Source organism: Equus caballus, chromosome 15 (assembly GCF_041296265.1).
Source record: "Equus caballus isolate H_3958 breed thoroughbred chromosome 15, TB-T2T, whole genome shotgun sequence".
Lineage (NCBI taxonomy): Eukaryota > Metazoa > Chordata > Mammalia > Perissodactyla > Equidae > Equus > Equus caballus.
This window is the reverse complement of record NC_091698.1, coordinates 74649883-74664799: the sequence shown is the minus strand read 5'-3', so window position 1 is coordinate 74664799 and position 14917 is coordinate 74649883. Positions and strand designations below refer to the sequence as shown.

Here is a 14917-nt window from a genome sequence, read left to right as displayed (position 1 = left end):
TCACAGGGAACCAACTGCACTTTTCAAACTGGGAATTCCATGAGGTATAAAGACCATATAGGAAGTTGCTACAGCAGTCCAGGCAAGACATGCTGAGGGCATGGACTAAGGCAGTCAGTGGAATGGAAAGAAGAGGATGGATTCTAGAATCATTTCTGAAGTCAAATCATGATGATCTGCTAAAAAAGGAGAGAGAAGACTCAAGGGTGGCACTAAGGCTTCTGGTGAAGGGACCTGAGGCAATGAACAAAGATATGGAATATAGGAAAAAGTATAGATTTGGGCAGGCAGAGGAAGGGGGAATTCATGAGGAATGAAGGGAGTAAAGTGTTGGTTTAAGATATCTGCAGGACAAGAAGAAAAGCCTCTAGTAACGACAATACTCAGTATGTATATTCTTTACCATATATGAAGTTATTTTACATACATTATCTTGGTTAAAAGAACAACCCAGTGAAATAAGCATTTCACAGATAAGGAAACCAGGGCTCAAAAGGTGAACTGGCTTGTTGCAGGCCACTCAGCTGGCAGCTACCGGGCTAGGATCAGAGAAGAAACATCAGACTCCTATCTACTCTGGTGAGCTTTCAAAAGCCATTCCATGCCATAGATAAATTATGGCTAGTTTCCAATTGTCACTGATGTCTTAGCATTTTGCTGGTTCCCACTGCCCCAAGTTAATGCAATCATTGTTGAGTCCAGAATCACCAAGTCCACACTGGCATCTAGACGAATGGCAATACCCAGAAGAAAAGAAATTTAGAACTAGTACGAATCATGCAGTTGGAAAAAATCTTAGACGCTTAGGAGTTAGAAGGTCTTTCAGTCCATCTGATGGAGGAACCCACTAGGATAGTTTCCCAAAATAACTTCCAGAAATGTGGTACATTTTAAAAGGATCCCATGGTCTAATTAATTTGAGAAATCCTGGAAAACAATTAGATTGCTTTATTGCACAATTTCACAAAAGCTTTAATATTCTAACGTCCACTGAAAATTTCTAGGAGAATAACTAAGGACACAGTATTCCCTAAACATATTTGACCACTGAACATTCCCCTCCAACTTTTTTTTAGAGTATCTCATGGGATTAGCATCCCACAGAATACACTTTGAAAATACTGCTCAATGAAAATATTTAATTAAGCAACACACCAACAAATATAAATTAAAGATAAGTACAAATAGTACATTAGTCCTGAGGAAATGCAGAATAAAAGGGGTGATCACAGTCTGTGGGATTAACTAGGCAAAGTTTCCAATATATTGCTAATTTTGCAATGGAACTCAGGCAGTAATATGAACCAGGGATACACCTGCTTAAACCAGGAGAAGTCTTAAATTGCTGAATGATGCACTTATAAATAAAAATTCTATTACCATGACTTAACAGTTTAAAAAATTATTAATTGCCTGTTTTGGGGGAAGTAAATAATTAATTTCTTTTATATTTATTAAAATGACTAGGTTTTAAAGCCTTCTGAACCTTCGTCAAAGCTTCTTATTCTTATTTATAAATTAATAACTGCTTCAAGATTTCATATGGCCTTTATCCTTCAGAATTTCATTACATTTTCAGGTAAAAATCCCATTGTTAGAGACACCCTTATGAAGAAGGATTCTATAAAAACTTATTTGCAAATATCCCATGATTATAGTTTGCCATAATGAATTCTTTGTAAAGAATGATTTTACACACCAAATGCTCCCTCTTGATTATCCTCTTAAGATAATCATCCTATATTACCAAAGACCTTAAATATTATGCTGTTTGCAGTCTACAACAGAGAGCTAAGAGCTCTGTAATTCTGACTGGTGATTAAATTCTTTTAACTCTTAATCCTTTCCCAATTCAAACAGTCTTCCTTGAGAAATCTAACTGAAGTCCAAATTACTACAATGTAAAGAGACCTGGCAGAATGGAAGGGAATGTAGGGATGGAGTTCCTCCAGTTTACTAAATTCATAAGCCTTCTACTCATTCACTGGTTCATTACAGAGACCATTTCATCATGTACTCCTGTAAACTATAAATATGATTTCTAGTAATATATTCTTCATACACAAAATTATGATACTAAACAGAATTTTTCTTTAATGAAACATTCTTTTAAAAGCTAAAGAAATAAAATAATATTAATGCATGTCTTATTTTGTCTTTATGGGGTAGTTCATTAAAGGTAAATAGAATATCTTTATTATCTCATTCATTATTTTAAATTTTTGAAAAAAATTTGATGTTTTTTAGGACATATTATCCATAATCCAAAGGAGACATCAATACATAAGATATTTAAAAGTAATTCACTTTGAGCTATGCTATTGAATTAGAATTTATACAAACTAAGGTTCCTTTTTTCCTTAGTTAATTTCAGTGACTAACAGAAAAAGGGGGGGGGAAGCAATACTCTTTCCTTTCAGTCAGTGCTTCTTAAATTGAGTATTTTGAACTGTGATCAAAGGGGGAATTTTTACCATGACTATATATAGTTCACTGTTTCTAAAGTAATGATAAGCAGTTTTATAGAGAGAGTTGCAAACTTGGGCTATGAAAATTAGATAATTAAGCTTCCCCATTACTTTGGCCCATTCCCACACTGGGTCCCTTATCTAAAACCCTGAATCTGCTGAGGTCTCAAAATGGAGACTTGGATGCATAAATCCAAGGTTGTCTCCAAATCATCGGCCACGTAAACAAAAAGTAAGGGCACAGGATTAAAAAATCTGATGATTGCTTTAAAACTCTCTATTAAAACTGGAGAAAATATGCCACTCTTTTTGCAGATTCACTTACATTTGCTTCTTAACTAGAAAAAGAAAACAGATACAGACTAATGTTCATGGATGCTCACATAATAGTTCACAAATGAATTGGTAAAAAATTGCATCACACTTCAATATTTTACAAGTTGCAGTAATAATTTTCTTACCTTCAAAAGTTCAAAGTAATGTAGACAGTGGTAAACAGGGGCTAGAAGTAGCCTGGGTAAAACATACTGAACAGCTTCTTTGAAACCTTCGCCTATTGACTAGAAAACAAAGTGATTTAATTTTTTTTTAAGTTTACTTTTCAGATATCATATATCTTGATTTAAAAATTACTGTACCTGCAAATAGAGTGCTGCTCCAGGCTTTGATAGCTGACTAAGGAAATGATCATGAAAGCCAGGTCGTAAAATATCTCGAGCATATGATTCATATGGATCAAATGCCAGTTCCTCAGAAAATAAAGAAGGGAAAACATAAATAATTTTTCTCCAAGGTAAAACATAACTTACCACCATAAACACAGAAAGATTAACTTACAACACATCTATGCCAGCACAATTATATATTCCTTTTAAAGCCTCAAAACAAAATTACATGGCTATTAATTACAATTTTAATAGAATAAATCTAATATTCTCAAGTAAGGCAGTAGATCAGTTCCTTCTGATGAGTAATGGGATCCTTATATGTTATGACATCTCTAGTAGAGTATTATCAACAAACGTCATCAAAATGGGCAGACTTTTGGTTCTTGAAAACAGAGTTTAGCCTAAACAACAAAAGAATATAGATCTCTACAACTAAGCAAAGTATAAACATTTAGAATACTAGTGCCAGACATTCATTTTCTCATGGTTATTTCTTAGTGGTAGACTTTTACTTTCACATTCGGTAAGCCAGAGAGCACAGTTTTTATATCATCTAAAATTCATTGTTACGGTTTTCACAAAACAAACAATTTAATAAAATTGCCAAAAACTTTACCATCATAAATCATTAATAAATTAAACAACTCTAATGGTTAGGTCTAAAAGAGTAGAATCTACTGTTTTTGATGATTCCTGAGGAAAAAGAGAGTAATGTCTTGATTTTAGCAGGAGGTAGGATCTCTACTCTCTTCCATCCTGTGTCCTATTCCAGGTAAGAAAAAAAACCCTTTTGCTCTAGATTCTAGCAAGAGCTCATTTCTATGAAGGGTAATTCTAGAAAGAAGAAGAGGACATCTAGTGGAAGAGTGCAGCAGAAGGAAGTGAGGGAATGACAAAACAAATGACATTTATGTTAAGTTACCCTTAATGTTGTTTCTTAGATTGTCTTTTAAAGGAAAGATTAAATAATAACACAAGATCCAAAATCAGAAGACCTGAGTTCCGTCCTTTGTGAAATGCAATACGGTATATAAAGTTCCAAGTCATCCTGAATTCCTTGAACTGACTCCTAGTTCATTTCCTAATTTCAGTTTTTTCAATTGACTTCCCACCTAAAAATTCCTATAATAATATAACACCAGAAATTGTAGTCCATTGTAGATTTTACAAGAATGGACAATAAGGTTTCAACAATAACAACAGGAGGGAGTCAGGTATGAATAGAGTAGATGGGAAAGAGGAACAAAAATGTGATTAGATGCTTACATCTTAGGTCTCTTGAATTCTAGAAATTATCACATACAGCAAATAATGTTTGCCCTCCTCCTCTTTCAATAAACTCTTATTACAGAATTTTTATGACAACTATATACATAAAGGAAAGGCTATACAGCATAGTGGCTTAAAAGCATGCCTTTAGAGTCTGTAGAAACCCAGGTTCTAATTCCAATTGTACTACTTATTAGCCATGTCACGTTTGACAAACTACTTATTCTCTCTAAGCCAGTTTCCTCATGGAAAATGTAGATAATACCTACTTCAAGGGGTTGTTTTAGGAATTAAATGAGATATCATATATAAAGTGCTTACAATAGCATATGGCATATGCATATGCTAAGCGCTGAATAAATGGCACCTAGTATTATCATTCTAAAGTAATTTATCTCAAGAGAAAAAATTGACAACTAACTGGGTGGGAATCCAAGCTGTCATCACATAGCACATCTCTATCAGACATATAATAATTATAATAAATTATAATATGCAAGAACAAAACAAGAGCTAGAAATCTCAGAATGGCTATCAATGACAACTTATTAGACTAACTCATATATTTTTGCATCTGAAACATCAAAGGAGAGGGTTATCATTTTTCTGTCCCTATGGGTCTGAATCGTCTAGGTCCTGGACTAGATTTTCCTATTCACTTCACCCCTCCTAATCTAAATAATAATGTGCTTTTATCATATATCGAGCAGCTTACTGTGTGAAGGTGGTTATCTAAATATTTCAAGTAGGTTATTTTATTTAATTTTCACAAAAATCCTGAGTCCTATTATTATCCTTATTTTACATAGATATGGAGATTGAGAGATGTGAAAACAACTGCCCACAGTCACATACAACTAGTAAGTAGCAGAGTTTACACTGGAACACAAGTAGTCTGACCTCAGATCCAAGCCCTGTGGCCTCTTCATTGATAGGGCATTCATCGACTTTTCTTAACCTTGCTATGTAAGACAGATGATTGAGTGTCAGCTGTAAATGCCTCCCCTCTGTGGGATCCACTTTTTAAAAACGGATGAGAGATTACTTTTTCTATGTCTCATAAGATAGCAGAAACAAATGTTGACAATAACCCTATGAGGAAGGGGCAATACAGCTGAATAGTCAGCAGTTAGTATTATGACTTTAGCTAGAAACAAGAATTACGATTCCAATTTTAATGCAAATATAGGGTTTTTATGCAGATTTTTTGGGGTGTATAATCAAAGTATTTACCTCTGCTAAGTCTTCAAAGCAGCTTCCTACTAATGGATGGGGACTGCCTTCATCTGTCATTTCTACAGTATCTTCTATGTGGCCCAGTAACTTTACACTAAGTTCGTGTATATCTACTATACGACTAAATATATTTTCTACATCCTGTAGGGAGGAAAAACACATTAATTCAGTTAGGTTGTATAATATAAAACAAATTTTGAGCCAATCAGTCATTTTACAATCATGAAATTTAACATGGCAGATATGTGAGAAATTTTAATTATTTACAAATATAAGACAATTCAAGAATTTCCTTTGCAATGATCTACAATTTGCAAATACATTTCTCTAGGTCAGTGGTTCTCAAACTGTTTGGTCTCAGGACTCCTTCATGTTCTTAAAAATTACTGAAGACTCCAAAAGGCTTTTGTTTATAATTGTATCTATCAATATTTACTATATTGAAAGTTAAAACCAGAAAATTTTAAAATAGCACTTTTATGAAAAGTAACTGTATTTTTCTAAAACAAACAAAAAATTTAGTGAGAAGAAAGGCACTGTTTTGTGTTTTTGCAAATCTCTAACATCTAGCTTAATAGAAGAAAGCTGCATATATATTTCTGCATTCAATCTGTTGTGATACATTGTTTTGGTTAATACATATGAAGAAGATCTAGCCTTACACAGATATATAGTTGGAAAAGGAAGGAGTATTTTAATAGTCTATTCAAATAATTGCGGATACTCTTTTCTTATTCTGTATACTTTATGGAGATATGTCACACACCATAAAATTTACCCTTTTAAAGTGTACTATTCAATGATTTTTATATATTCACAGAGCTTTTCAAACATCACCACTAGCAAACTCCAGAATATCTTCATCACCGCAAAAAGAAAGCCTGTATCCATTAGCAACACACTCCATTCTTCTCTTCCCCTCAGTCACTGGCAGCCACTAATCTTTCTATCTCTATAGATTTGCCTATTCTGGACATTGCATATAGATGGAGTGAATATCCTTTTATGATATTACACCAAAACTCAACAAATGTTAGTTTCTTGAAGGTCAGTAATAATCTGTAATCTGAAACCATATAAATTTTGTATGGTTACTTTAAAATCCATTAGTCTATTCTGAACTTCGAATGGATCCTTTACCCATGTGTGATTTTTGTAGCATTACAAATTTGGTCACTTGAAAAATATTGGTCCACTGAGTTCTGCAGATATTCCAAATGCTAACACATTTCACTATACAGTATTAAAAGACCAAATCCATTTGTATCACCACCGATCATGGGAGTGGATACAAATTTTCAAAAATTCTAATTTCACTTGAAAGCTCAAATTTTATCACTGTCAACAAACACCAGTTATTTTCCTTAAAGTGACAGCTTCACTTCATTCATTTTCTTCCCCCATTTCGTTCATTTTTGAGAACAGTCTGCCAAATACACAAGTCTGAATAACCATAGTTTGTCAATCATTCTTTCAGGTAAAAGTAATGTTTCACGAAAAAAGTCACTAGTTCACTTTGCAACTCAAACAATCCCACAGCGCTTTTCCTCAAGACAACCACCACACTTCGGCATGCAGCAGAAGCACTTTATGTGTGCCTCCTGTCTGACCCAGCTCTTCTCTTACTCAGGCTTTCTTGTGGCATGCCAAGCTCTTGTTCTACCAGTAAGGGCAAAGAATCCGTATAGTCCCCTTTGACCTCATTTATTCATTCTACTCTTCTATTATCTTATTTTTATTACAAATATATATGCATACAAGAATGCTCAATACAACACTTTGTGACTTCTGTAAGATTTCCTGAAGGTTAGATTCCTGGAGAAAGACTTTTGTCATGGGGTTAGTATTTAAAATGTCAACAGATATTTTCTAAAAAAGAGTCCACTGGTTTACCCTCATATAAGTTGTTCAGGGGAGTAACAGTTTTGTCAAATCCTTACAACAGTGAATATTGCCAATCTTAACTTTTCGAAAAATGCTTAGATAATTGAAAAACAAGTACTAGTTTGCTGGAAACAAGAATTACGATTCCAATTTTAATGCAAATATAATGTTCAATTACTATTTTTTTATTTGATTATCAGTGACTATTTTTTTTGTCAAATCAACTGTGAGGCATGATTCATATCCAATAAGATATAGTAGACCCCCAGCGGATGCCTGAAACCACTGATAGTCCGAACTCTCAATATACTGTTTGCCCTATACATACATACCTACAATAAAGTTCAATTTATAAATGAGGCACAGTGAGATTAACAACAATAACTTCTCTTTGGCATATCCGAATTGCCAGCATCACTACTCATGCGCTTTGGGGCCATTATTAAGTAAAGTAAGTGTTACTTGAACACAAGCACTGTGATACTGATATAGTCATCTGATAACTGAGAGAGCTACTAAGTGACTAACAGGTGAGTAGTGTATACAGCGTGGATACACAGGACAAAGGGATGATTCACATTCTAGGTGGGAAAGTATAAGATTTCATCATACTACTCAGAACAGAGCACAATTTAAAACTTATGAATTGTTTATTTCTGGAATTTTCCATTTAATATTTTGAGACTACAGTTGACCACAGGTAACTGAAACCACAGAAAGTGAAACCGTGGATAAAGGGTGACTACTGTACACCTATTTTTTTTCTACTTTTTTTTTTTTTGTGAGGAAGATTGTCGCTAAGCTAACATCTGTGACAGTCTTCCTCTATTTTGTATGTGGGATGCCACTTCAGCACGGCTTCATGAGTGGTGTGCAGGTCCACGCCTGGGATCCAAATCCATGAACCCTGGGCCACTGAAGCAGAGCACAGGAACCTAATCACTATGCCACCGTGCCAGCCCCTACTCCTTTACTTTTTAATGTTGACTCTGCCAAAAACTGAGCGCGGTCTCAGCCTTTGTAGTGAGCACTGCTTCTCTATCAGTCAACCACAGCTGTGTGGCTACAGTTCTAGGAATTACTAGAACGCAACTCCCTAAGACAATCTCAACTGTTCTCACTCAGCATTTCCCCAGTACCCAATCTTACTACTGTAAGATCACTAAGTCCTTCTCTAATTCTCAAGATTAATGGCTCCCTCCTCCGTGCTCCCAAAAATACTGTTTTCATACTTCTATTATGGTAATTACCACATTGAATTGCAATTTAATTTGAAGTTTACATCTCTGTCTTGACTAAACTTGAGGGAAGGAACTGTTTCTTGTTCATCTTTGAATCCCCATTGCCAAGTATGGCGCTTAACAAGATAGGCAGAACTGATGAAGTGTTGGTTGAATGACTCAAATGAGTAAAATTAAACAAAAATATCTTCCACCTAAACAAGAGGCTTTATTCTTTGGAGAACATGGAAGATTCTATGAATTTATTTGCACTTATACAATCAGTCTAGTTTAGATTTTGGCTTTTAATTTCTGATGATTAAGTTATTGAAACTGTTGAAGTGACTGCACTCATAGTCACTATGAATTAAATCCCACAACTTAAAAAAAAATGACAAATTAGCAATCATGAACTATACAAATTCAAATTTGAGTAGCAAGGTAAAATTCACAACACATGCAATGATATACATGTACACAATGATACTTACATTAGCTGAAAACAATTTTGAATTGGAGACAAAGGGCTCTCTAAAAACTTTTATAATTAAATTTAGTTCCCTTATGTATTGTCGAATTTCTGCCATAAATGCTTTTACCAAATCATAATAAGTTTGCTCTCCTGAGGTGGAAGGTTCTTCATCAGTTAAAGATAATATATTTATATCTTCTACATCTTGATGAAACATATCCATCAATACCTACACAGTCAGAGATAGAAACAAAAGTATAATAAAAAAGGAATTTATAGTCAAATTTGAAGTTAAGTACCCTAAGTTGTTCTTTGAATACAGTTCTTAAATGATAAAAAGCAGACACACAACTATCTCTTCTTGGATACATTGCCACCACCCCCTCCACAGCTTCTCTAAAACAGAATTCTACATCTAGTTATCACAAACTGCCTCCTTCAAATTCTCTATCGATACTAGTGTCTATCTATTTGTCTGTCTCTCTTGTTAACCTATTACTTCTAATTTATTCCCAGATCCTATCTTGGATTTCTCTCTGAATTGGTTCCCTCCGCTTCATACCCTTGCCATCACCACCTCATTCAGGGCCTCACCACCTTGTATTTGAACAACTCTTACAGCCTTCTAGTTGGCCTCTTTGCCTACATTTGTTGGAGACTAATCTAAACAACTGGTTTTTTTTCCATGAATTCTACTATTATTACTCTTGCTGAAGCTTATCTTCCCCCTTCTGTGAACTTCTACATTATTATCCCTATAACACAAATAATAGTTTATCTTGTATTACTTTCTGCTTGTCTCACAAATATAAGTACCCCTTCATCAACTCTGGGGCTTGTTTTATACTTCTCTTTCATCTCCTCCCTGTCTGAGCACATAGTACATACTCAAAAATATTTTATCTGATTCATTTAAAAGTATCAAGTATTTTATATTCATTGAAAAATAATTTTAAAAACAAAATACTTATTCACTTAAAAATATCAAAACATTTGAAATCCTTCTTCAGATCAGGTGATTTTTACTCTATATGTTCACATTCTGAAAGAACAAATAAACACTAAAACACAATTAAGTGGATTCAGTAATCAGAAAGAATATTCCAAATCAATAAGAGTATAGGGAGAAAAAACAGAATGAAATGCCTCATCAGAAAATATTTTCTTTTCCGCAAAATCATTTTTATAAAATGAAAATACTGAGACAGTACAGTGTAATAAGAACTTTAGACTCACGCTGATCTAGAGTTCAAGTCTAGGCTTTGAAACTTCTCAGAAAATTCTAGACCAATTTCTTTCTCTCTCTCAACTTCAGTTTCCCTTTTATAAAATGTAAATAAGAACATCTACCTTAGAGGGATTTCATAAGGGCCAAATGAGATAAGTCACATAAATGCTTAACTTTCAATAAATGTTTGCTCTTAAAATTATTATAGTAAAACCATATAAGTAGTATCTAACGAAAGCTAGGTATTGAAATAAAACTCTCAAGAGTTTAGTATTTTTACATTTTCAAAAACTGTTTTCAAGTAAATCCATAACCTTCTAAGTCTTCCAATCCAAATAAAATTTTACAAAATTCACTAAGAGATTATTACTGTTATTAACTCTACTTGTAGCAACACATAAAAGGAAAACTGCATGACGTGTTTAAACACATTTTAATACTATGTATATAATACTCTTTCTGTAAAGTGATATCCTGAGTACTTGCTATTAGGCTACTGGAAATATATCCTAACACATAATGAACAGTTTTATTCTGTCTGAATAGTAATGTTATTAGCATCCAATAAGTCATAAATAAAAATTTAAGAACAAAACATATAGAAGATCAGTATCTTACCTTATCAGCACACATTGCCACTTTAATATCTTGTTTTGTAATTTCATAATGCCGTATATTCCGTACATAATTCCCTACCAGCTTTAAAATGTCTGCAGAAATATACTCTAATACTGCTACTATGTAAACAGAAACCTGGTGGTCAATTTTATAACCTAGGACCTCCTAAAAAATTAAAAGAAAAGCATGTTGAAAAATCATATACTATAAATTTGACGCACTGATTAAAAATAGAAAACATATACAATTTAGCTTCACTTTTACTGAGGCCTGTGATTACCAACAGTATTTAATCTTAAGCGGTTCACCAAGAATTGCTATTGGATACATATCACTATTTGAAAATGTAAACTAAGAAAAGGTAAGGCAAAATTACCTATGATCATGTAAACTATTTAAGTAGTATAGACTACTAAATAGATAAGCCCTAACCCAGGAAGGGAAGCTCAAGTTTGGGGGAAGAGGAGAAATGCTCATTGTGTTACCTAATTTAAAATACCTGGAATTAACTATGACAAAAGAGGTTTTTCCCTTTATGCAGAATAAGGGGTAATATATTATTAGTATCTGGGACTATCTACTAGCCTTATACTTTTATCCTTCTTTCCAAAGAAATCTGGACTTCCCAAAATCCTAGTGGCACATTCCTGGTATCTGAGCTGTATCTATGGAAAAAAATTCATGGTATGTCCTATTGAACAATAGCAGTTATTAAAAGCACATTAAATAGTCCTATCATTAGACTTCAAAGAAAGTATGGGCTTTTGTGGGGCTGACCAGTTCCTATAGGAAAAGAAATTCTATTTTCTAAACAATCCAATTAAGGGGGAAAAAACCCAACTTTGAAATAAGAAGTTTACTTATAAGTTGGGTAGAGGCTGCATTTACCTTTAAGGATATGTAAAAACTATTAAATGTTTATAGTGATAAGGATGTATCAATAAATTGAAATGATATACACAATTAGATCATAAAACTCAAAATTTAGGGTCATTAATACAGCATGCACATACCTCAATTTGTTAATTCTCTTAGAATATACTTCAATGTATGACTAGTAAAAATCATGAGAAGACAAATTATAAAGAAGTATACAATTACTAATAGTTTAGTAATTTCTATAACTTGCACTTATTTCCTCAGACCAGTTAGTAAGACATAGGTAGATATTTCTATTCAAACAACTCAAGTACAACATAACCTTTCCACAGTCTTACATCACCCAAGTGTTTAGCCTTAAATCTTGGAAAAGAACAAACAGATCTGGATTTCCTAAAAGTATCACGTAGAGCCCTGTGAACCTGGACTAAAAGGTAACTAAATCACCTTCTGCCTCAGTTACCTTATCTACAAACTGAGGATGATAACTTTGTTGGGTAATAAAACTTAGAGGTAATATATGCAAGCATTGGCAATTTGCTTCTATTATAGTACGTATAAAATCACTGATATCAAAACTATTAAGGTTTTAATTATAATACCTATATTTTTGATGGGAGAGTTAAATCAATAGTTCATTCATTATATTAAATAAAATAGAAAGCATTAGCAGAGGTTCTAGCAATTATTCTTTCTATTAGCTCTGGAGAAATTTTCAACTGACTACTCATTTAAATGACAAGTAGGACTGGATGGTTTTAGGTGAGCTTTAGTGAATTTTTTTCAAAGACTACAAAGAGACCTATGGCAGTCTCACAGAGGTCTCTACACACCTGATGATGTAAAGGATTAAAATCTCAAGGATTTATGGGGGCAACTGGGTCTAACAAACAAGAAAGGAGTTTTATAAACTCTCTTTGAGTTTCCAGTAAGATGAACAAAATCCACAATTATAACTTTCTTAGTTCTTTCAATTTGCTTGATTATTACTGTTGATATGAAATTACTTTAAATCATGTTGCCCAACTCATACTTTCATATTATCATACCATCCCTCCCTATGACATGAATTCCTGGAAAAATTAAAATGAGAGAATTTTAATCTTCAGTTGTTTCTGTCGTCCATAAAATATATCCTTAGTGTTTGCAAATCATGGGTTTTATTTTGCTTTTAAAAGGCAAGACGGCAGTATTCCAGCTTTACCTTTAATAAAGGATGAATTTTTTCTACTGGGAGAGATAAAGGGTTTCTTCGCTTCCTCTTTTCAATAGCTGACTGGGCATCAGCTATTGCCCACTTATCAATCGGATGAGGGAAACTTTTTTGAACACGTTCCTTGGAAAATAGGAAAATAACAACTAAGCAACAAATATATTAAATAGTGTTCTTCACTTACAATTTACTTTTAAATCAAAGAATACCAAAATCAGGCTTTTCATATATGGTATAATTTATACTACAAACACAGTTAAGGGAAAACTAACTGTCAGTGTATTAGTTTCTTAATTAGGCAATTAAGAGACTAAACATTCCTTGTATTATCTAGGGGGAAAATCATTCTGAATTTCAACCTCACTGTGATAAAGTTAATGGCAAGAATGAATAGATGCCATTTTAAACATTACTTATATAAAATTTCAGGAAACAAGACCTAAGCTTAAGAAGCCAATATCTAAATCCAATTCTCATTCATTTATCCTTACTTTCAATACCAATTACAAGCTCAAGTAGCATTTTGCACTTGAAACCCCTAAAAATTTTTTTCTTTATCTATCACACAAAGGTACTTGACTTCAAAACTGTTTAAAAATCATGGAAATCAACAATTGGTAACAACAATTTTAATACACTGTAGCTCATCATTAGAGTTTGAATCTTCCATAGGTAATTAATTTTTAACAAAATACTTTAATTTCCAGTACTTATTCAATTAGAATTTCTATTGAAAGGGAAAGAATTCATGTTAATGCAAAAGCTGAATTTCCCTACTTTAATAAACTAATGTAATTCATCTCAAATAAAAGATACTTCCATCCTCTCAAGTTTTTAAAATGCACTTTCAGGATACCATAATTAAAACCAGTAGAGGTCGCTATTACATAATTTTAACACACGTTATTTTAAATTGCTCGGTATTTAACCAGTATTATATAAAAATTACTAGATAAAATTAAACATCACTCATGATTATAAATCAAAATAAAAAGTTTTGTCAGTTGCTATTAAAACGGAAAATACAAAAGAGACAGCCATGTGATACTCTAGGGGGAAAAGGAACACGCTGATTCCAGGACATGTTAAGAACAGATTTATAAATTGAGAATAACCCATTCAGGTTTAATAAGTTTTCTCCTTATCTATGTTCAAGGCTAAATCAGTTGCCAAATATAAGAACTTATCATTTTAATTCTAATTAATAGAATTAGAGGTGTGTTGAAAGAAATTATTATAGTTGAAAATAGAGTTTACAAACTTTTTCAACTTGAGAAAGTTATTTGCCAGGAGACTATACCCTCATATAATAAAGGCAATACAAAAGTCCAAAATACTGGGGGAGTTTGGCAGGTGAAAAAAAAGAGGACAAGAAACAAGGAAGAAAAGGGTAAAAGGAACATCCAAAACAAAAATTTGTTTCCTTTTTCCAAATCAATACTATAGACTTGCTAATCCAAAATGACAAGTTTGGATGAGATTTAAGACTAACTTTACCATGGTTCCCAATTCAAATTTTCCCACTGATGGATTTATAACCCGTGATTAACCAAATGGGTATAACCATGGCACAATCCTATAATGGTATGGCCCTGTGGCTTGCTAATTTTTTTTTTTTTACCTCAACTCATAGTAAATAATTAACTCTTAATACACTTTACATTATATCCTTACACATCACAAACATACTAAACTGGAACAAAGTTTCATAAAACAAAATCTCTTATTATATGTAATACACTGATATTTTTTATTCATTTAA

General features: G+C 33.1%; 1 protein-coding gene across 2 annotated transcripts in view; it reads right to left on the bottom strand.

The window, feature by feature from the left end:
- SOS1 (SOS Ras/Rac guanine nucleotide exchange factor 1) overlaps positions 1–14917 on the bottom strand; it is a 151272-nt gene that overhangs the window by 54373 nt on the left and 81982 nt on the right. For both annotated transcript variants that reach the window (XM_005600032.4, XM_005600033.4), the window contains exons 3-8: positions 13147–13278; positions 11064–11228; positions 9237–9446; positions 5639–5782; positions 3107–3217; positions 2930–3028 (exon numbers count right to left, since the gene is read on the bottom strand). In XM_005600032.4, coding sequence (XP_005600089.1) covers positions 2930–3028; positions 3107–3217; positions 5639–5782; positions 9237–9446; positions 11064–11228; positions 13147–13278 — 861 coding nt within the window. The remainder of the gene's footprint in view (positions 1–2929; positions 3029–3106; positions 3218–5638; positions 5783–9236; positions 9447–11063; positions 11229–13146; positions 13279–14917) is intronic.